Genomic DNA, 22,855 nt, shown 5'->3' with positions numbered 1-22,855 from the left:
TGTTTAAAAAAGAAAAAATAATTAATTAATTAAATTTTTAAAAAATTAAAAAAGGATTCTAGAGCAGCACATAGGAGGGAGGGGCTCAGGGTAAGAACATTTAGCAACCGAAAGAATGTAAAGTTATCTGTTGAAAATGATATATATGGGGGCCGGCAGGTGGCTTGGTGGTTAAGGGTGCTGGACTCCCACAAGGCCGACTGTGGTTCGAGTCCTGGACCTGGTGGCTTGCTTGCTTTCTCTCTCTCTCTCTCCCCCTGCCTCTTTGGTCAAATTGAAATAAATGAACAAATAAAGTTAAAGAAAATAATTTAAAAAAAGAAAATGATATATATGGTAATATCTTTGAGTTGGCTGACATGCATGCATACTTAGAAAAACCATATTGTCTACTGAAAAGATGTACAATGATTAAATGTAAAGTTTTTAAAAATTACCGGAAAGATGTACAGTACTTCAGCCCAACACTATTAAAAGACTGGGTCAAAAGTAACGCAATAAAATTAAGCATTTGAACATTTGAAGTTGCAGAATAAAAGTCTCAGAAAGGCCAAAGCATGATCATAAACTCACCTGATGTTTAACTGGAAATGTGTATTTTACCCATGTAGCTTGCTGCATTGTTTCTTCCTCTTCTTGTTTTTTTTCTTTTTTTTTGACTTTCTCCTTTTCTTCCCTTTCAATTGATGTCATCCTATGCAATCTAAGAATACACAGAAAGATAGAATTATATTTAATTTTGAAAAACGAAGAGAAAACATAAAGTACAATATTTGGAAATTAGGATACAATACCAAAGACTAGTTAGTTATAACCCCACAACCCACACAATCCCAAGTGACAAAAATAAGTAGCTGTCCAATTCCTTAACAGGAAATCAAAGAGTCCAAAAATAGCAAAAAGGAAACTGGTGGCCTTTCAACATGTCTCCCCATAACACATACTTGGGATTGATTCCTCACACATTTCACGAGTATATCAACACTTATTTATCTCTTTACATAGCTAATTATATATTTACAAGAAGGTTATTATTGAGAGTATACACAACTATAATTACTTTTTCTTTTTTGCTAAAGGGCACGTGCACTTGACAGAGAGATAAACAGAGAAACAGAAAGCGAGAAATCACTCCCCACGGGGGACGGCCACACCGCATCCATTCTCCTCCATTCTCCTCTTGGGATCTTAGACACACACACGTGCCCAGCGTGAGTTTAAGTCAGTGTGGGTCCAGGACTCACACTGCAGTCGACTATGTGAGAGTCCAGAGACATAGCCATTATGCCAACCACTGGTCCCCACAAGTACAATTTCTAATCAATGAATAATTGTACTAGAAGATCCTTCCATATCAGAATATATATATCTTTTTAAAGCATTAAAATATACACAACTGCATGAACATACTAGAATTTATTGAACCAGTTCCTTTTTAAGAAGTACTTTGTTTTCACCTTTTTCTTTTCAAAAAAACAGAGACCAACACTCTAAGAAGTTTTATTTTAACAGCCAGTATCTCTGATTCTCACCAACACTAGGGATTCTAAAGCCTTCAGAGGGTCCAACATCCATAGAGAAAGGTGCTCAGAAGAGGAAAGGTCGGCAAGGAAAGTCCACAGTGGTCTCCATCATTAGACAGAAGGCACGACTCTCTTCTCAGACAGTAAGTTATCACTGTACCCACTAGTAAGGGCTGGCCTGTGCTATGGGGCTACAGTTAGGTGATTAGACTAGATTTTCATGAGTAGGATTATTTCTCATAAAGAGACATGAACCAAAACTTGCAAAGAGAGGAACTCTAGAACCTGTGGTTCTAGAAGAAACTGCTTTTATCACACCCTAACTAGATGCAGCCAATTTCTCATGCACAGCTACGTGGAAAGAACAGAGACCTTTTGTCAACTTGGGGTAATACTGTTGGCAAGGTGTGTCGAAGGATTTTTTTTTTTTTTTAATTTCCATCTCCTTCACCACCAAAACTGCCTGTATCTCCCTCTTCTCAATTTTCTTTTTTTCTGACAGATTTTTAGCTACAGGGTGTTTGCACTCGCCAGAGATAGAGAAAAACAAAAGACAGGAAGCAAGAAATCACCCCCTGTGGTGCAGTGGTTAATTACAATGTATTAGATGTCTGATCTCACATGGGTGACTGGTTTGAATCCTGGCCCTGAGGCTTCAAAGACATACTGAATACCCGTGCACGCCTCTAATCCTGACGGGATGGAGAAAGGAAGGAGAAAAGACTACGGTATGACCATGCCCTCTTTGAGAGATGGTGTGTTTTTTCTCTCTGGGAAGTGTACATGCCATCTGAATATTTTTTAGAATATGCTGAGACTGGAGTTAGATTGTGGCTTGAAGATTGTGTTGGGAGTACTTGTGTCTGTCTTTCTTTCGCTGCCTGTCAAAGAGAGAAATAAACTATTAACAAGTTAGGATAGGGGCCAGCAGGTGGTGTAGTGGTTACACCACTGGCTTCCACATGCCTGGTCACGGTTCGAGTCCCAGACCCAGTGGCTTTAAACTCACACTGGGTGCATGTGCTTGCTTGCCCAAGAGCCTCAGGAACATGCTGTTCCAGACTGGGGGGCACACAGAGCAGCAGGTTTTTCTTCCACACTTCTCTGGAACACACAGCCAGATCGTAAGAACGAAGGGAACTGCAATGCCATGTCTAATTTCCTGTGGCACTCAGGGTTTTACTGCGTGTTTCACTATTCCACTCAAAGCTATAATAAACAACATTTTATGTCTTTCTTGGTAGACCACGGAGCCACCTTCTAGTTTCCGCAATGGTGGGATGGCTGAATCTAAAAGTTCTTGCCCTTAAAATGCTGACAAATTGCTCTTTAGAACTGTACATGTCACACTACCAGCATCGGTAAAGCCACCCTGCCTTCCCATACTTCATTTTAAGCTGAGTTAGTATCGAACTTTCAAACTGTTAGCCCAACGGAGAGGTAACAAATACTACCCCATTGTTTTTAATTATGAGATAAGTCATTGTTTTTGTGTCTACTGGCCTTTCGTATTTATTTTTCTGCAAAATGCCTGTTCAAATCCTTTGTCTTGTTTGTACCGGACTATTAGTCCTTTCATTTATAAAAGGTCTTTGCCAATTAAGGAAATTTTCCATTTGTGGTACAAATACTTTTCCTCAGTTTGTCATCTGTCTTTGAGTATGATTACAACAATTTTTTCCACTCAGAATTTAAAATATATGTATCCACTTTTTCCTCTACGGCATCTGGGTTTTACATCTGTTTAAAGAGAAAGTATCACAACAAAAACATAAATTAATTCATGCTTGTTGAAATTTCATCTTGCTTTCAGGTGTTTGATTTGTTTTTGTTTTTAATGTCCATCAATCTGAACATTTTTGCGAAGGAAGGGATATAAGTGCTACTCTGCCCCAACCCCGCTGTATTTCCCTTTCTGGTGTGTGATAACGCCAAAGTCAAATGCCCACATGTGTTCAGATCTGTTTCTAAATTCTCCATTCCATTCAAAGGCTCTGCTGCTCTATTGGACAAATTATCTGATTATGGTACCTTCAAAATATGTTCTAACACTTATTCCCTTTTTCTCTAACACCTATTTCCCATTTTAGCTACTCTTACATGTTAATTTTTGTACCTGAAATATTGGGTTGTCAGAAAAGGCATGATCCGTATTTTTCAACCAACCATGCAGTATTAGTTTCATGTAGGTCGAGCCTCCCTCTACATCCTGGAGGGAAAATCCTATTAAAACTATAAAGTAGCTTTTTTGAAGTAAGTTTTAAAGATTGCTTTACACAGGTCCTAAATATTTCTCATTAGATGTATTCCAAAGTATCTGAGGGCTTTTCTGGTGGTTACTGCTGGGATGTCTTAAATTTAAAAAATAAAAATACACACATAGATACACACACACACACACTACAATCAGGTTAAGAAAAAGAACCTGATCAATGACCAATACATCAGAAGCTTGTGTTTCCCTGATAATCATTACCCTGACCTTGTTAATCATTCCCTTGCTTTTCCTTACAGTTTTTGTTTCTGTATGTGTTTGTTTTTGAGACAAGACGCACCGCCTACGTGTGTATCCCAGATAACTCCAAGTTGGGCTTCTGAAAACTCAGTAGCAAGCATAAATGTAGGTGCATGAGCCAAAGAGCAACACTGTCACTATTAAGAAGGTTTCCCAGAAAACACACACTCGTCTCTCGGCCACAGACTAGCTTTAGCTTTCGTAAAAGTTTAGAACAGCCTCTGTTATTGAAATCAGTGGGTAATGTTGTGCACAAGCCCTGGAAAGCACAGGGCTCCTGGCAAACAGGATACTCGGCAGGACTGCCGTGTTACAACAGGGATGATCCAGACATGACTGCTCTGGGTCTCCTGCATTGGGGCCTTCTGAGGGTTCTACGGCATAAATGGGGAGAATCTCGGTTTTCCGACTGATGCAATTTTGGCATTGTGGCCTCTGGGCAGGTTACCATTTGACCATCTGCACTACTGCTTCACCAATTTTACTGCTATTTTTCTGCTATTCCTCCATCTTTGTGGGTTTATAATTAAAAAAAAAAAAAAGTTATAGTTTTTTTTTTTTTGGAGAGGTTTTTTACTATAGGGTGTGTGCTCACCAGGCAGACAGAAAGAGACAGAGAGACAGAAAGCGAGAAATCACCCCCCCACCCCCCCAGGGAGGATGGCCACAACACAATCCCTTCTCCTCCATTCTCCTCTCAGGACCTTGGGCACGGACACACACGCGCCCGGTGTGAGTTTTAAGCCACCGGGTCCGGGACGCGAACCGCGGTCGATTACGTGGGAGTCCAGCGACATAGGCATTACACTAACTGCTGATCCCAAAAAACATTGTCATAGTTTTGATGGAGTTCAGCAAGAACTCATTTTCTACCAAGGTTACTGTTTGTATACAGGAAAGCTATTGTTCAGTGTGCTGTCCAATTTAATTGTCATATGCCCTTTTCAGTTCATCATGAGTCCATTTCTGGGGGGTTTTCTAAGTATATAATCAGATCAACTATATAACTGTGCTTATAGCCTACCAATATTCATGTGCTTCACTTTTCTAGGCAAACTGCATTGGCTACCACTGTGTTCGGTTCCACCTGAATGTTAACAGGAAAGCTTCAATGTTTCACCAAAAAGCATGATGATCTGATGGCAAATATATCTTTACTAAAAAGAAAACAAAACCACTATATATTCCCAAAACCAAAAGTTTTTTTTTTTTAAAGAATAATGAACTAACATCAATACTGTCTTAGCATCTCATGAGATGATCAAAGTTTTCTTTCCTTGACTTTGGTATTAACAATCTCCTAATAATGAACAAGTCTTCCAGGCCTAGTGTGAAGCCAATTAGGCTAGGCTTTATTATTCTTTTAATCAACTCCTGAATATATTTACTAATGTTTTTTAAGATTTCTTGTACACACATCTATTTTTTATTAATTATTAATCAGTGACAAATGCTAATAGAAAAGAGGGACCATAATTTTCTATTTATCAAGTTTTATATGTTCTGTACTATCAAAACCTGCAAGCTTTCCTTCTTTTTCTGTTCCAGTGGAAAAGGTGAAATAGGATTATCTGGCTCCTAAAGTTTGAGAGAAAACAACCTTAGGAAATAATCTGGGCCTGTGCATCTTCTTACTGACAGGCACCATGGGGGATGAGCACAGGAGTGCAGGGACGAAGGTCAGTGTAGTGCCTGGCGGGTAATGACTGGAATCACTGTGGACCCTCCTTCCACACCCTTCCTCAGCCGAAGACCTGACCGGCCCCCTTCTCTGAGGATGACTCACGCCTAAAGAGTATATATTAGTGAACCCCATGAAGGCATTAGAATTTCCACTGTGAATGAGAGACAATCAGAAATATTGGTGAGCATGTCCCCTTTATTATTCTTGATATTGATTATTTGTCCTTTCCTTCCCCCCCTCAATAATCATATCAGAGATTTATAAATTATAATGGTACCTAAGGTATGTTTATTTTCTATTTCATCCAATCTGCCTTTCAGTATTTCCTTTCTTTGGGTTGACTCCTTGAGATGTACATCTAGCTAATTACTAATACAAAGAGTTTCTAATGTCAACACTGGGGTGAGTAATTTTCCTAGGCACTCTTCAACCATATCCCACAAATTGTAATGCATATAGTAGTTTCACAAACATTCAGACCAAAAGATTCTGATTCCCATTATGATTGTTGATCATTCAGTTTAGTTTTAAACTTTCATAATAAATTTAATAAAAAAAAAGAGTCGACAATATTTTGTAATATTACATCGGTATATTGGCTTTTAAACTTTATAAAAATGGTATCATTCCATGTAAAACTGGATGGAAGTGTTTTCATTTACAGTGAACTTATGAGATTCAATCTTGTTGACACCTGATGCTCTATAGTTAGTTTTTCACTGCTATATAGTAGTCCATGAGGACAATAATTTAAATACACTTGATTATGGGCATTAGTGTTCATTCCCAAATTTCACCATAATGAAGTAGTATTATAAGAACATTCTTCTATGTCACCTCAGGAACACATGATAGAGTTTCTCTACAATATTAGGGTCACTAAAATGTTCTCTAAAATATTACTAATAACCATTAAGCTAACAGCTCTATTATTAGGAATGTATCAGAGTTCTCTTCCTATTATATCATATCTTTGTCAACATCCTAAAGTTATTTATTTATTTTTTGGGGAGAGGTTTTTGCTATAGGGCGCGTATGCTCATCAGACAGACAAAGAGAGACATAGAGACAGAAAGCGAGAAATCACCCCCCAGAGGGGATGGCCATGCCGCAATCCTCCTCCATTCTCCTCTCGGGATCTTGGGCACACACGCACACGTGCCCGGCGTGAGTTTTAAGCCACTGGGTCTGGGACTTGAACCGCGGTCAACTATGTGGGAGTCCAGCGACACAGCCATTACACTAACTGCTGGTCCCAACATCCTAAATTTTTTATATTCTGATGGATATGAAACAATAGTGCCTACCTTTTTTTGAGAGACAGACAGAGAGATAAAAAGTGAGAGAAATCACCCCCCAGGGGGGATGGCCACACTGCAATCCCTTCTCCTCTTGGGATCTTGGACACACACACACATGCACCGGCGTGAGTTTTAAGCCACTGGGTCTGGGACTCGGAACCTAGATCGACTACGTGAGTATAGCGACATAATCATTATGCCACCTGCTGGTTCCAATTATGCCTACTTTCAACGAGTGTTTCCTTACTAGGGAATTAAAGCATCTTTTCGTCATTCTGGGCTATTTGTGTGTCTTCCTGTATGAATTATTTTTACATCATTGGCATTTTTTTTCCAAATAATGTTATTTTTTCTCAGTGATCTATAGAATTTCTTGATATATGTGGATACTAAACTTTTAATTAAAAAAATTAAACAGGGGGGCTAGGTGGTGGGGTGGTGGTTAAAGGTACTGGACTCCCACATGGCTGACGATGGTTCCTTGCACCTTGTTTTCCAAATTTATCTTTATTATTGGCCATTTTTATATATTAATACACTTTTGAGTCATCTTATCAAAATCTACAGAAAATTTTAATTATGGTAAGTAATTAATTTTCTTCTAGGAGACAGAGAAGAAGAGAAAGAGGGAGCAAGACAGAGAAACAGCCACCCCCAACAGGGTCTTCACGCTGGGATCCACCCTAGCCATACCTAGCCAGGACCCTGATGTGCACACATGTGCCCAGCAAATACAGAAAGATCCAGGAGCAAACCAGCAACCTCCCTGTATGGCTCGGTACTGTGGAGCACTGCACGACCACTGCATCACCACGGCTGGCCTCAACTTAAAGTTTCTAAGGCTAATGAAATGAATTTATATGAGAAAAATGGACATTACGAGTTTTCCCATAAATATGAATAATATTTCCATTTATAACGTATGATGCTTTTCTATAAAAACTTTATCATTTTCTCCAAAAAATATTCTAACTTACTATTATTTTAAAAATATTCTGATATAGGGGACCAGCAGATGGTATAATGGTTATGTTGCTGGACTACCATGTAGTCAACCACAGTTCAAGTCCTGGACCCGGCTGCTTAAAACTCACACCAGGCACGTGTCAGAATGTCTCCAAAAATCACAAGAGGAAAAGGGACTACAGTGTAGCCATGCCTGGTCAACTACAGGGGAGTTCGGCAACATAATCACTGCACCATCTGCTGGTCCCCCCGGTTTAATTTTCAAACTACTAGGTCTGGGACTGGAGCTATGGTTAACCGTGTGATAATCCAGCGCCTTAACTACTATGCCACTATTTATTAACTGGTCACTGTATTTGCATTCTTTACCATAAAACTTATACTAGCTTTATGATAACAATGTTTTAAAGACTAAAGTTAAAAAAATAAAGGGCCAGCAGGTGGCATGGTGGTAAAAGACCCTGGACTCCCACATGGCCGACCATGGTCTCAGACCATAGTCTCAGACCCTCTGTCTCTTCACTCTATCCCTCTCTGGTCAAAATAGTAAACTAAATAAAATAACCCTTTTCTTTTTTTTAAAGTTAAAAACAAATCCATCAGGAGTAAAAGGAGATTCCAGACACAAATTTAATTTTTGTTTTATTTTTGCTATAAGCACATGCACTTTCCAGAGAAAAATGGTAGGAGGCGAGTAAGGAGGGTATAGGGGATTCTGAGAAATAACCCCTCAAGGAGAATGTCCACACTGTTTTCTCTTCTCCTTCATTCTCTTCTTGGGATTTTGGGCATGCAGGCATACACACATGCCTTGTGTGTTCCTCAAGCTGCTCAGTATGGGACTCAAATGTCACAGCTGGCCATGTGAGATACAGCCACCTTAACCAGCATGCCACCTGGCTGGGCCCAGTCTATTTTGGTCTACTTGGGAGCTGTGAGATCTTTGTACAGACCCTGGATACTCAGCTCCCAAATGGATGTAAATTAGAAACCTAGCATAGTGTCTGGAACATGCTAGAACAGATACTCAAAACATATCAGTGTTCCTTCTATTCAATAAAAATGCTTTTTTAAAGCATTAAAAAAAAACTTTTTTATTTAAAATATTTCAAATTTTCTTAAACCTACTCGGAGATCTTCAATACAATCCTATATCACAAATAAGAACTAATGTTCATTCGTGTTTCTACCTTATAAAGGATAAAATGAGGCCAAGAACAGTGGTGCCTTTAGCATGATCTCTTAAATACATTATCTTGCATTAACAGACTGGTATTCAAAAGGGAGTATAACATTCATCATTCAGAAGACGCAGAATCACTCACCTAGTATGTCCTAAAGACTCCCGCCATATTGGTAGCATCACAACTGGCTTAACGGCACACTCCAAAATAGCCAGAGCCAATGCAAATTCTCTGGGTTTGCTACACATCTGAACTGCCTTGATCCAATTTGCTCTATATTTCAGAGGAAAAAAATTATTTCCCTTAGTTGACCTTACAGTAAAAGCACAACAGCTACAATTCATGATAATTCCATTTTACAGTGAATATGTTTCTCAGGTAAGCAGGTATAAATATACAGCTACTAGAAGTTTCTACCTCACAGAATCACAGATTTTAAACACTGGAAGAACTCCAGAGGTCATTTAGTCCTCCAACTCCTTAAAGCTTCTACTATAATCTAGAACTTTGGCCTCCACTTGATGCCAGGGATAAAGATTCTGTTTCCTAGAAGTCTTCCAAATGTTAGTGCTGGTTCTATAACTTCTAAGTTCTTTACATTCATGCCTCTAACTTCCTGTTTGCTGGCAAAACTGTCTTCGTTTGATTTAATAGTAATGCCATTTAAAAATGCAAATCTATAATAATCATTCAAAAATATTTAGAATATTTACAGCATTCAATTAGCCTGAGTTTCCTTTACCTGTGTGAAGCCCAATTGGGATGAAGAAAGGAGGAAGGGATGTTGTTTTCGAGCTGGGTGATAGTCAGTCTCAGAGTAGATATGGTAAGAACTTTGGACCCATGGACAGAACCATTCCATTTGAACTCTCCTGCTGGACTGAGACAGAATTTATGTGCAAGGTGCCTTCTCTTATCATGATCTTCTCTGTGCTGGTGTTTATTCAAAGCAAATGAATTGGTGGAGTACTGATTGTGGTAGACGCGATACTTCCCTTCTTGACCCAATTTAAAATAATTGTTGATATTTCCTTTCATGACCACTTCCTTTTTGGTGCTCAATCGTGAAATTTCTCCTTGTGAGTTAACTACCAGTACCTGACCAAGAAAATTAGGACTCCATTATTGATTTTGAAGATGTCAATTTTTTCTAATCAACTATCTTCCAATAACTGTAATTAGTCATTCCAAATAAGATACATTCTGACTAAACTTATGAAGTTTAAAATGTAACTCAAAAGCTACATCTTATTGTTTACAACTAAACAACCATGATATAACTATAAAAAGAAAAGTAACATTCATTAAGTACCTATTATATACCATACAATATCAAGTATAGGTTAAATATCCTTCATCCAAAATAGTTGGAACTGGAAGTGTTTCAGATTTTGGTTTGTTTTGGATTTCAGAATAGCTGTATATATGTAATAAAACTGTTGTATGGAATGGGACTCAAGTCTAAACATGAAATTTACTTTTGCTTCATATATACCATACACATATACGTGAATGTATGTATACCCGGAAGGCAGTTTTATACGGTATTTTTCTATTGCAGTGTTTTGACTACAACCCATCACATGAGGTAAAGTATGGAATTTCTCCATGTTTGGCACCATGCTCAAAAACTTTCAAATTTTGGAGTAGTTCATGTTTTCAGATTAGGGATGCTTAGCCTGTACTATATCATGTATGTCAAATATACGTATGTGTGGGGCTGACAGGTAGCATGGTGATTAAGTGCGCTGGGCTCCCACATGGCTGATTACGGCTTGAGTCCCGGGCCTGTGGCTTGCTTTCTCTCTCTTTCACTCTGTCTCTCTTTAGGCAATTTAAAATAAATAAATAAAGTTAAATAGAATAATTCTTTAAAAAAATATATACACACATATGTGTAAATCATTCACTTGTCATTATTTCCAGTTTAACATATACTTCAGGAGAAGAAGAGGGCATTACTTATGAAATCCTCTCCGCCCCTCACATATTCCTATGAACGCTGTTCCGAGTGCTTCTTTTATCATTAGTATGAGAGCCCATGGATACCTTTAAAATAGTGTTTGTTTTTATACACTTGATCTCAACCCTTTAGTAGACTAGAAATCAATAGTGGGTATTATTCTGCTTTCTTAAAAGTAAAATGTAATACAATAGTTTAGAATAGTAGGAAAAATATCAGAGTGCTTCCACGTAGTAAGATAAAATGCTATTTTAGGTACCTTTTGAATATGCGTACTGGGTTGCTATAAAAAAAAAGTATATCTCAGTGAGACTCAGAGTCAAAAAGAACTTTGAAAGCCACTGTGTAAAGCAACTGCTATAAGTAATTGTTAAGAACATAACACTGTACATTCTTACATAGATACCCTGCAAATAATCCCAAAATCTAGGAGACACAGTTGGGGGTCACTGTTCTATCACCGCAGCTGAGGTGTAGAGATCCTGAGTCCTAGCTTCAGTTCCACAGTTCGTAACCCGAGCTGGGAGGCAAGCCAGGCTATCCTGTCCACTATACTTTGTAATCACGGAGTAAGCCCCATCCTTTAGCTGCAGGTTCACATGAAGTGATCACAGATAGAACTGAGCAGTAAATTATCCATAGCCCTTTAATAAAGTCCAAAAATAGCCCATTCATTATCACTCCTGAAAAGGGTTTTATTCTCTTTTTTAAAGTTTAATTATTACTATTATTATTTAATTTGCTATACAGAACATGTGCTTATGGGGGGGAGGGGGTACTGGGATTCGAACCGTGGTCAGCCATGTGATAGTCCAGAGCCTTAACCACCACACCACGTGCCAGCTCAAGGCTTTACTCTTTTATTTTTTAAAGAGAGTTCTTCTAGAGGGCACATGCGCTTGCCACAGAGACAGAGAGACAGAAAGCAAGAAATCACCCCCCAGGGAGGATGGCCACACTGCAATCTCTTCTCCTCTTGGGATTTTGGACATGCACGCACACACACCTGGTGTGAGTTTTAAGGCACTGGGTCCAGGACTCGAACCACGGTCAACTACATGGGAGTCCAGCAATGTAATCATTACGCCATCTGCCCAGTTTTATTGTTTAGAATCATACAGATTAGAATAAAATTGACAGAAGTATATCTATATCCTGCTGACAGTATCATTTCTATGCACAGACCAGAATTTGTGCGCAGCTGTACTTATCATTAGATAAGCCTGACTTTTCATCTTGTGACATACTGCACTCTAAAATGGAGCAAATAAAAGTCAAAAGTAGGTTTACAGACTTTCTGCCCTGTTTTGAATATATGATAATTAAAATTATTCCACATTCCAGAGATTTGCTTTAACCAGAAAGAACACACCTCTTTGCCCTCCTTAAATAACTTGTTTGCTTCATGGGCTGCGGCCGCCACCTGCTGGCTCTTCAGCTGGCTCAGTTTGCTATCTGGATTCCGCAATCTGGTGATGATGCGCGTCGAGCCAGATGCTCCTCTTCCGGCTCCAGGAGACTCAGCTATTTCCCCATTTGACTTCTCCGATTTGAAATCACCTATTAGCAATGAAAAGGCCCCAAAGTAATTACTGACAGTAAGTAATTGTAATTTAACACTGTCTAAAACTCTTATCCGATATATATATCTAAGATCAACAAAATAAACCAATGAAGTCCTTGAATAACCAAAGCAAATGTCAATTATTTTGTTTTTGAGAGGTTTTTGCTATAGGGCCCATGCGCTCGCCAGAAAGACAGAGAGATAGAGAGAAATCAGGAACCCGCAGTTAGCGTAATGGCTATGTCGCTGGACTCCCACGTAGTCGACTGCGGTTCGCGTCCCGGACTCGGTGGCTTAAAACTCATGCCAGGTGCGTGTGCGTGCGTGCCCGAGATCCCGAGAGGAGAATGGAGGAGAAGGGATTGCGGCGTGACTATCCCCTCTGGGGGGTGATTTCTCACTTTCTGTCTCTATGTCTCTCTCTGTCTGTCTGGAGAGTGCACACGCCCTATAGCAAAAACCTCTCCAATAAATAAATAAATAAATAAATAAAAGGAAGAGAGAAATCACCCCCTGAGGGGGATAGCCATGCCGCAATCCCTTCTCCTCCATTCTCTTCTTGGGATCTTGTGTACGCATGCACACGTGCCTGGCATGAGTTTAAGTCACCAGGTTCGGGACTCGAACCATGGTCGACTATGAGGGAGTGCAGCAACATAGCCATATACCAACTGCTGGTCCTGTTGTTAATTCTTAAGTTTGTAAAAAGTATGCCAAAACTCTAGTGTGAGTAACTATTATTCTTTTGAAAATTCAAACATATGGTGCTAGTAGGTGGCATGATGATTAAGGTACTGGACTCCCACATGGCTGACCACAGTTAAAGTCCTGGACCTGGCAGCTTAAAAATCACTCTGGGCATGCATGTGAGTATGCCCAAAATCCCAAGAGGAAAATGGAGAAGGGACTGTGATGTGGTCATCCTCCCTGGTGGGGTGTTTTCTCACGTTTACTCTGTCTTTTCTCTATCTGTCTCTGGTGAGCACACACACCCTATGTCAAAAACCTGAAGAAGAAAAAAAAAAAAGGGGAAGGAAAAATCAAACATACTAAAGCCTATCAGAAAACAGGAGGGGATGTTAAAATTAACAAGTAATAAACACAGTAACTCAGAGTGCACACTGACAAAACATTTTCCTATATATTAGATTTCTGCATAAAAAGAATACAATTAATTTTAGAAAGATTTCCACTGAAATTCTGTTTAAAGATATAACAGTATTTTTAAAAATAATTATTTATTTTATTTTATTTATTATTATTTTTTAATCCAATTAGAACAGGGAGGTGAGCCGCTAGGTCTAGGACTCGAATCACGGTCGGCCATGCAAGTGTCCAGCACCTAAACTACCACATCATCTGCTAGACCCAAGACTGAACGGTTTTAAGTTTACAAAAATAAATGCCAAGCAATCAATCAATCAGTGCGAGTAAATTTTCCTTTAAGAAAGCAAGATAATTAGCTATGTAGGCTTCTTAATGTAAAAATCAACTAAACTACTTGTTTTAACATAATAAAGCCATCTAAACATTTTTGTAATAACTTGATTTTTTAAAGTGACTGATTGGACTGGGCAGGTTACATGGTGGTTAAAGGAACTGGACACCCACATGACCAAACATGGTTCAAATCCTAGACCTGGCGGCTTGTTCTCTCTCTCTCTCTGGTCAAAATTGAAAAATAATGATAATAAATGAATAATTCTTTTAAAAAAAAATAGAGCAATAAAGTGAACTGTGCAGGAGCCATTTCTGTTTTATATTACCCATCAATCTCATTTTAGCTAAACATTTCTATATATTCTAAAACTATTATATCCTTATCTAATTTCTATGGGCCAGAGTTGAAGATCTAATTACTTTTTAATTCTATTTTTGGTTTTGTTTTTAATTTAAAGCTTTAAAAAAATGAGCCATCTGGTGGCATGGTGGTTAAGGTGGCTAGATCCCACATGGTCAGCTGCACGAGTCGAGTCCTAAACCTTGTAGCTTGAGAAACACAGAGAAATGTATGTATATATGCCCAAAATCCCAAGAGAAGAATGGAGAAGGGACTGTGGCATGACTATCCCTACTGGAGAGCTCTCTCTACGCGAGAGATGTTTCTTTCTTTCTCTCTCTCTCTCTCTCTCTCTCTCTCTCCCCCCTTCTCTCTCCTTTCCCTCTCTCCCACCCTCCCTCCCTCTCTCTCCAGAGAGTACATGTACCCTACAGCAAAAAATTTTAAAAATAATAAAATAAAGAAGACAGTGTGGTGTTGGCAAAAGAAAGAACAGAAAATATTGTTATACACTGTAAAGATGGCATTTTAAATAAATAGAAAAGGTTGGGAAAACTGGCTATGCATTTTAGAAAAATACATAAATAAATGTCAAGACAGTTGAGCAAACATTCATTGCTTTTATCTATTCCAGTCCTCTTTTACCTTTGGTGAGATGTTTTTCTCCCACTTTAACCATATGATTCTGCGATGGCTGCGAATGAAATATCCTGCTCCTTTGGGGTGGGCAACAGGACCAGCACAGCCAGAAAGAGCATATCATCAGTTGATCACAGTCACTGTCCAGACCTAGCCCATGCCACTCAGCCCCCTATTCCAGTATTTTGACTCTGGAGGTGGAGAAAGCACTTCGCCTTTTTTTATTGGTGAGCAGCAAGAGGATAAATTAGGAGTTGGCTACTTTTACTCCCACAAGAACAAGAAAACTGCCAGTAACAGAAAACAGTAAGGCCATCACACAGAAAGAAAAGGGAATATATGAGAGGAAGAAGCAAGAGGAAGACCTGAAAATCTATTTGACTCCCTGGATCCAATAAAGCACCTGAAACTCACCAACACTTCCCAACTGCATGATCCCAAAAACTCCCTATTCTGTTTTGAGCGAGTTTCCTGGTTTTCTGTCATAGGCAATAATAAGAAGAGTAGTTTAAGACTGAGACTACAGGGACCAGCAGTTGGTGTAATGGCTATGTTGCTGGACTCCCACGTAGTTGACCGCGGTTCGGGTCCCGTACCTGGTGGCTTAAACTCACGTCAGGCACATGTGCGAGCGTGTGTGCCCAAGATCCTGAGAAGAATGGAGAAGGGATTGTGGCATGGCCATCTCTCCCCTGGGGGGTGATTTCTCGCTTTCTGTCTGTCTCTGTCTTTCTGGCGAGCGCACATGCCCTATAGCAAAAACCTCTCCCCCCAAAAAAACACGCTCCCCAAAAAAAAAAAAAGAAAAAAACATTGAGACTACAAAATACAAAATATGGCAGGGCCTGAAACAAGATCAAGTGGGAGCACTGGGCATCCTGTGTGCCAGGTTGGAAAGCTGGTGACCTTTTCTGTGCTGGTAGAGAAGAAGCTGGCCAGACGATTATTTTTTCATGGGTCTCAGTTCATGATTCTATCCATGCTGGAGTTTTATGCCCTATGGTGGTTACTTCTTGGGACCAGCTGTAAAATTCCATAATAAAAATTTAACAGAGGGGCTGCCAGGTGGTGCAGTGGTTAAGGGCGCTGGACTCCCACATGGCTGACCGTGGTTCAAGTCCTGGACCTGGCAGATTGCTTTCTCACTTTCTCTCTCTTTGGTCAAACTTAAAAATTAATTAATTAATTAATTAACTCTAAAAAACAAAAACAAAGTTTTAACAGATACCATTTGGACCAGGTTGGATTTTCTGAAAACAGAAGTGGAATGGCACAGTGCTTTTTACAAGAAATCCCCCAATTTAGAGGCAACGAACCACTATTACTCAGTCAGTGCTTTGCCACTTGCTGAGGGTTGTACAAATAAGAAAGGGGACAAAATTCATGCCCATACTAAGACCTAAAGGAGCAGAGACAGCAACCAAGGTTGAAAGCAGAGGTCCTTACTGAGCAACCTCTGCCCACGGGCCCATAATCCTTCTGCTATAAAGAAGTCAATGGGGAACCAGCAGTTAGCGTAATGTCTATGTTGCTGGACTCCCACGTAGTCGACTGTGGTTTGCGTCCCAGACCCCGTGGCTTAAATCTCACGCCGGGTGTGTGTGCGTGTGTGCCCAAGATCCTAAGAGGAGAATGGAGGAGAAGGGATTGTGGCATGACCGTCCCCCCTGGGGGGTGATTTCTCGCTTTCTGTCTCTATGTCTCTCTCTTTCTGTCTGGTGAGCACATGCACCTTATAGCGAAAATCTCTCCAAAAAATAAAAATAAATAAATAAATAGAAGTCAATGACCGTGAGGTGGCCTTGAGGCAGAGTACAGATGTGCTCTTCCCCAGCCTCCATAGCTCACTGTCTAGGAGGTCTGGAGACATAAGCCCAGACAGACTACATTCACCTGTGGGATGAGGCTGGTGGCCTGCTAACCACACAAACCGGGGGAGGCAGGAGTCCACTTTCAGGACCCTGGATACAAGTTACTGAACATCAGGCACTCGCTGGGCAACTAGAAATTTCTTGTCAGGAAAAACTCCAAGCCTGCCAAATTGGGATGTATGACTGTTCAATCCTTCAGCATTCCCCAGCAACCCATCCCTACAAACAGCCAGCAGGAACTAGATTGCTGAGTATTGCCTCCAGAAGGGGACCTTACTCATATGCTTCTCACCTCTCATATATGGCCATCCTCCCAGAAAACCATGATGGCTGGCGAGATTGATCAAAAAAACGCTCTCCACTATCAGGATAGTGAGTGTTATAGGCAGTTAAAGTCAATTTAGATGATGGACTATGAGCTCAAGCCATATCCAGATCTTTCAAAATTAATGAACACACAGAAATTCCAGATTCGGGTCTAGATACAATTATTTATTTATTTTGGGAGAGGTTTTTGCTACAGGGCGTGTGTGCTCATCGGAAAGACAGAGACAGAGAGACAGAAAGAGAGAAATCCCTCCCTGGGGGGGATGGCCATACCGCAATCCCTTCTCCTCCATTCTCCTCTCGGGATCTTGGGCACACACACACATGCACCTGGCGTGAGTTTAAGCCACAGGGTCAGGGACTCAAACTGCGGTCGACTATGTGGGAATTCAGCGACATAGCCATTACGCAAACTGCTGGTCCCTAAATACAATTATTGAATATAACTGTGGGAAAGAGGTTTTGGAAAAAGTTTTCAGCTGCTGGTAAAAATCTTAGTATTATCTGGGCAGAGGCGTTTTTAAATTGTGTGGAACCAACATTTGGTGTAATGGCTTTGTCACTTGTCTTCCATGTAGTTGACCATGGTTCGAGTCCCGAACCTGGTGGCTTAAACTCGTGCATGTGAGTGCGTGCCCAAGATCCCAAAAAGAGAATGGAGAACGGATTGTGGCATTGCCATCCCCCACGGGGGGGTGATTTCTCGCTGTCTCTCCATCTCTCTGTCTTTCTGGAGAACGCACACACCCTATAGCAAAAACCTCTTAAAAAATCATAAATTGGGGAACCAGCAGTTAGCATAATGGCTATGTCGCTGGACTCCCACGTAGTCGACCGTGGTTCGCGTCCCGGACCTGGTGGCTTAAAACTCACGCCGGGCGCGTGTGCGTGCGTGCCCAAGATCCCGAGAGGAGAATGGAGGAGAAGGGATGCGGCGTGACCATCCCCCCTGGGGGGTGATTTCTCGCTTTCTGTCTCTATGTCTCTGTCTGTCTGGCGAGCGCACGCGCCCTACAGTAAAAATCTCTCCAAAAAAATAAAAATAAAAAAAATAAAAAAAAAATCATAAATTGTATATGGGAACACATGTGAGTATTTGTGCATGTACTGAGTTACCAAATGATTGGGACTATGACTATTCACCGTGTTCTTTTTTGCAATATTCCTCTTTCTTTGGAAAACTATTCCTATTCTATGTTGGCGCTACCAATTACGATTCCTTGCCCCAGGGGTGGGAACAATGAGATCCAAGATAGGGCACTCAAATTCCCTCAAGTACTTTTGATGTGAAGCAGGGATAAGTCCTTGCCTTTGGGTCACAGATCTTGGTAAAATATGAATACAAACTGCTGGTGTCACCTTCCTTGACATGTAGAAAAAGTCTTATGCAAGGAGAGAATGAAGTTAACAAAAATATGAAGATCCTGGGGCAAGCATGTGGCATGGTAGTTAAGGGCACTGGACTCCCACATGACTGACTGTGGTTTGAATCTCAGACCTGACAGCTTGCTTTCTCATTCTCTCTCTCTCATTCTCCCAATCTGGTCAAATTAAAAAATGAAAATAAAAAGAAAATAAAATAATTTTAAAAAAAGGAAGATCCAAAAGGGAGAGAAAGAGTGGAAGCCAAAAGGAGTTTATCTGAGAGTCTAGTTAAGCCTAATAATGGCTTGGACTTCCTAGTAGTATGAGCTAATTCAATTCTCTTGCCACTAACGTTAGTTTAAATTGGTTTGATTACTTGCAATTAAAAAAGTCCTAAGTAGTGGCCAGCAGGTGGCATAGTTGTAAAAGGCACTGAACTCTAACACAGCCAAACACAGTTCGAGTCCTAGACCTGATGGCTTGAAAAATCACACTGGGTATACGTGTGTGTATAAGCAAAATGCAAGTGGAGAATGGAGAAAGGACTGGGCATAGCCATACCCCCTGGGTGCCTGTCTCTCTCACCGTCTCTGTCTTTCTCTCTCACTGATTCTCTACAGTGAGTACACACCCTTTGGCAAAAATCTAAAAAAAGAAAAAGAAAAAGTTCTAATTAAATCTCTACCTCGTAACATAAATATACTCTAGCTAGACTAAAAACAAAGTTATACAAGTGTTATGAGAAATTACTATAAGATATATGTATATTCTCAGAATGGGAACAGTTTTCCTTAATAAGAAGCAAGACCCTTCCTTAATAAGAGGAGATACCCTAAAGGAAAAGATAAACTAAAATAAAATGTAAAAATTTCTGTACAATGACACAACAGAGTTCAAAAATGCAATTACTATAAGGTACATACATAAAGCCAAAGATTAACATATAAAGCATTCCCACAACCCATTTAAAAAAAAAAAAAAATCAAACCTCAACAGGAAAAAGTGGGTGAAAGGCATAAACTGTTAATTCACAGAAAGCTAAAAAAATCAGAAGAACTCAATCATATTTGTAAACAAAGACATGCACATTTTTCAATGAAATACTCTCACCACTAGCACCACTCATGATACTGAAGTCAGGTGACAGCATGGAGAAATAGACAGCTACATAAACTATCCATATAAACCTCTTCTGATTACAAGTAAACAGTAGCCATCGTTATTTTAAAAATATACCTACCATTTGACCAGCAATTTCACTCTTTCTTACTTCCCAAATACTTGTAAAAGTACCCAGAGATTAAATGCTGAAGATGTTAAAACGCACCACTATTTGTAATAATGAAAAACAGTTAACAGTCTATATGTCCATGAATATAGAATAGTAAATGACTTATAGTTCCTCTGTAATATATAATACCATGCAGCAGTCAAAAAGAATAAATTCAATTTATAACATGAAAAGAACCCCTACGTGTATTACTAACTGAAAAAAGCAGAACAATAACACATGCAGAATGATCCTGGTTAAGAAAAAAAAGAAAAAAGAAAAAAAAAACTTTGTACATGCACAAACATGATCATAATTGTAGGGAGAAAGATCTAAAATCTTACACACCAAACTGTTGATGGTGGTTACCTTTGGGGAGAGGGTATTCTATTTTTTTTCCCTTTGTGTGGCTTTTGCATTTTTTAAGACAAAAAATGTAAATGTAATAACTCCTTGTGCTTAAAAAAAAAAAAAAAGGAAAGGAAAATTAAATCTTACCTCCCCCATCAAGGTTTTATTCAAAAAATTAAAAATAAAACAAAAAGAAAAACTCCCTTTAATGGATGACGTGTATTCTTACCTATCTCTTCTTGAACAGAGACAGGTGTATGGGATTCTGTTTCTCCATTTTCAGGATCATCAGCTCCCTTAGCGGATTCGGTCTGGGAAGAATTTAGTTCACTGCTGCTGTTACTGTTTTCCAGATTAGGCTGGATGGAGGTAGTGGTGGCACTAGTGTTACTGCTGTCACATGTCCTGTTAGGTTCTTCTAGAAAAATAGAATATCTGGTTTTTAAACTGGACATCACATTGGAAACTGTCAGAAATGACATTTGTTCTAGGATTTCATTACAAAGTTATATTGCAAAGAAAAGCTATAATGTATGAATAATGCAATGTATGAAGAAAAATGGTAAACGCCACTTTCGAAGCTATTTTTTTAAGTCTCCTGGTCTATGATCTCACTGACCCTTATCTAAATCTTAATCTAAAGTTTAAGACAGACAATCTTTTAGATACCCCAGAACTGAAGAATAACCAAGTGATACAACTATCTCACAAAACTTACAGTATACATATAGCACTGAAGTTATTTTGTTGAGAGATTTCGAAAATTGAAGTTTACATTCTTACTTTTCAAAAGTATCCATGGAGTATTAGAAACAGAATTAAACAGGACTATGCCTAAAATGAACTAAAAGGTAATATCTAAACATGATTACTAACCTTTAAGGACAAGAATATCACTAAGAATGTAGTTTCTAAAGACATAGAAAATCAAAATTAACACTACCAAGAAATGAAAGCCTAAGTCCTTCTAGGGTTGTTCAGAAATTAGAGTCTCTGGGCCGGCCAGGAGCACAGTGGTCGAGTGCTCTGTATGGGCACAGGAAGCTAGATCTCACGTGGTTGCCAGCAGCTCAACTCTAGGCCCCTCCAGCTGGAAATACACACTAGGCACCTGTGCATACATGCTCCACTCTTGACAGGATGGAGAAATGGAGGAAACAGGCTTACAGCATAACCACAACCCTCTCTGGTGAGCGTATACACTCTATAGCAATTATTTTAAAATAAATAAATATATAAATAAATAAATAAATAAATAAATAAATAAATGAGAAGGAATCAAGAGTCTCCTTCTGTGTTCATTTTGGCCATTAGCAAGGTCCTCTCTAGGGCCAGCTCAGTGGCATATTGGTAGCCCACTGCTCAGGTGATGCTGGATCCATATGGAAGATCACAGGTTTGGGTACCCGGTCATCTGTACCTGCCTGGTATGAGGATCCATGGTTTTAAGTGGCTGGGAAAGCTAGAGGGGATAGCAGGGTGACACCCTGTTGAGGGTACTTGTCTCCTTCCCTCCCCCTCTGTCATTCCTATGACATAAACTTAAAAAAAAAAGAAAGAAAAAGGAAAAGAAAAAAAGAGGTTGACAGTATCACAACTCTCTAATGCTTCTAAAATAATCTTTTTGAGGAAAAAATATCCAACAACCTGATCAAAATATGGCAAAATATATAAACAGTCACAGAAGGAATGAAAATGGCCTTTAGGTCTATGAAGTATGGTCACTTAATTCAAACTAAGAGAAATGCAAAGTAAAACCGTACGGAGAGACTACTTCTCAGCTACCAGGTGGACAAAAATCCAAGTCTCTCAACACACTCTCACAGAGAAGCAGTGTGTGGACAGGCATCCCTACTGCTGCTAGAACGCATAACAGTACGAAGGAAGTAACAGGGAGCTACAGTGTACCTACAGGAAAATTACATGTGCACTTACACTTAATTTTGCAATCCCATGGGTAGAAATAATTTGCAACATACACTAGCAAAAATATTGAATGACTTACCTATGACACTATCCAGTGATGGATTTACACATAATGGCAAGAGACCAGAGACAAGCACAGTGCCCATCACTAGCACACTGGCCAAATAAGACATGCAGCACAGCCCTGGGCAAGCAAAGGCAGGAGAGAACCACTGTGTCTATATGTGCAATGGTCTCTGAGATAGGACGTTAAATGGAAGGTGCAGAATGGTACTATCAGTATGCTATCTTTTGTCTAAAAAGGGGAGTGAGTAAGTGTTTGTGCATATATTTTGCCTTTATTTATAAAAAATTAATAACGAAACCAGCCGGTGGCACAGTGCTTAAGGCAGTTGTATCCTACATAGCTGAATGAGTGGCTCCAGTTACGGACCTGGCAGCTTGGAAAACATCCTAAGCATATGTGTCTTCATGTCCAAAATTCCAGAAAAAGGGACAGATGGAGAAAAGGGGCCTGTGGCACAACTATGTCCCAGGGGGAGTGCTTTTTCATATTCGCCCTGTCTTTCTCTCTGGCAAGCACGTATGCCCTCTGGCAATATTTATTTAAAAAAAAAAAAAAAAAC

General features: G+C 39.6%; 1 protein-coding gene across 2 annotated transcripts in view; it reads right to left on the bottom strand.

Annotated features, from left to right (window-relative positions):
* Positions 1-22,855, bottom strand: part of BPTF (bromodomain PHD finger transcription factor) — a 158,151-nt gene that overhangs the window by 62,425 nt on the left and 72,871 nt on the right. For both annotated transcript variants that reach the window (XM_006146777.2, XM_027771167.1), the window contains 4 exons: positions 12,509-12,696; positions 9,916-10,271; positions 9,315-9,446; positions 574-703 (listed from right to left, as the gene is read on the bottom strand). In XM_006146777.2, coding sequence (XP_006146839.1) covers positions 574-703; positions 9,315-9,446; positions 9,916-10,271; positions 12,509-12,696 — 806 coding nt within the window. The remainder of the gene's footprint in view (positions 1-573; positions 704-9,314; positions 9,447-9,915; positions 10,272-12,508; positions 12,697-22,855) is intronic.

This window comes from Tupaia chinensis, unplaced genomic scaffold (assembly GCF_000334495.1).
Source record: "Tupaia chinensis unplaced genomic scaffold, TupChi_1.0 Scaffold000187_1, whole genome shotgun sequence".
Lineage (NCBI taxonomy): Eukaryota > Metazoa > Chordata > Mammalia > Scandentia > Tupaiidae > Tupaia > Tupaia belangeri.
The sequence above is the reverse complement of the archived record's forward strand: the minus strand, read 5'-3'. Positions and strand labels throughout refer to the sequence as shown.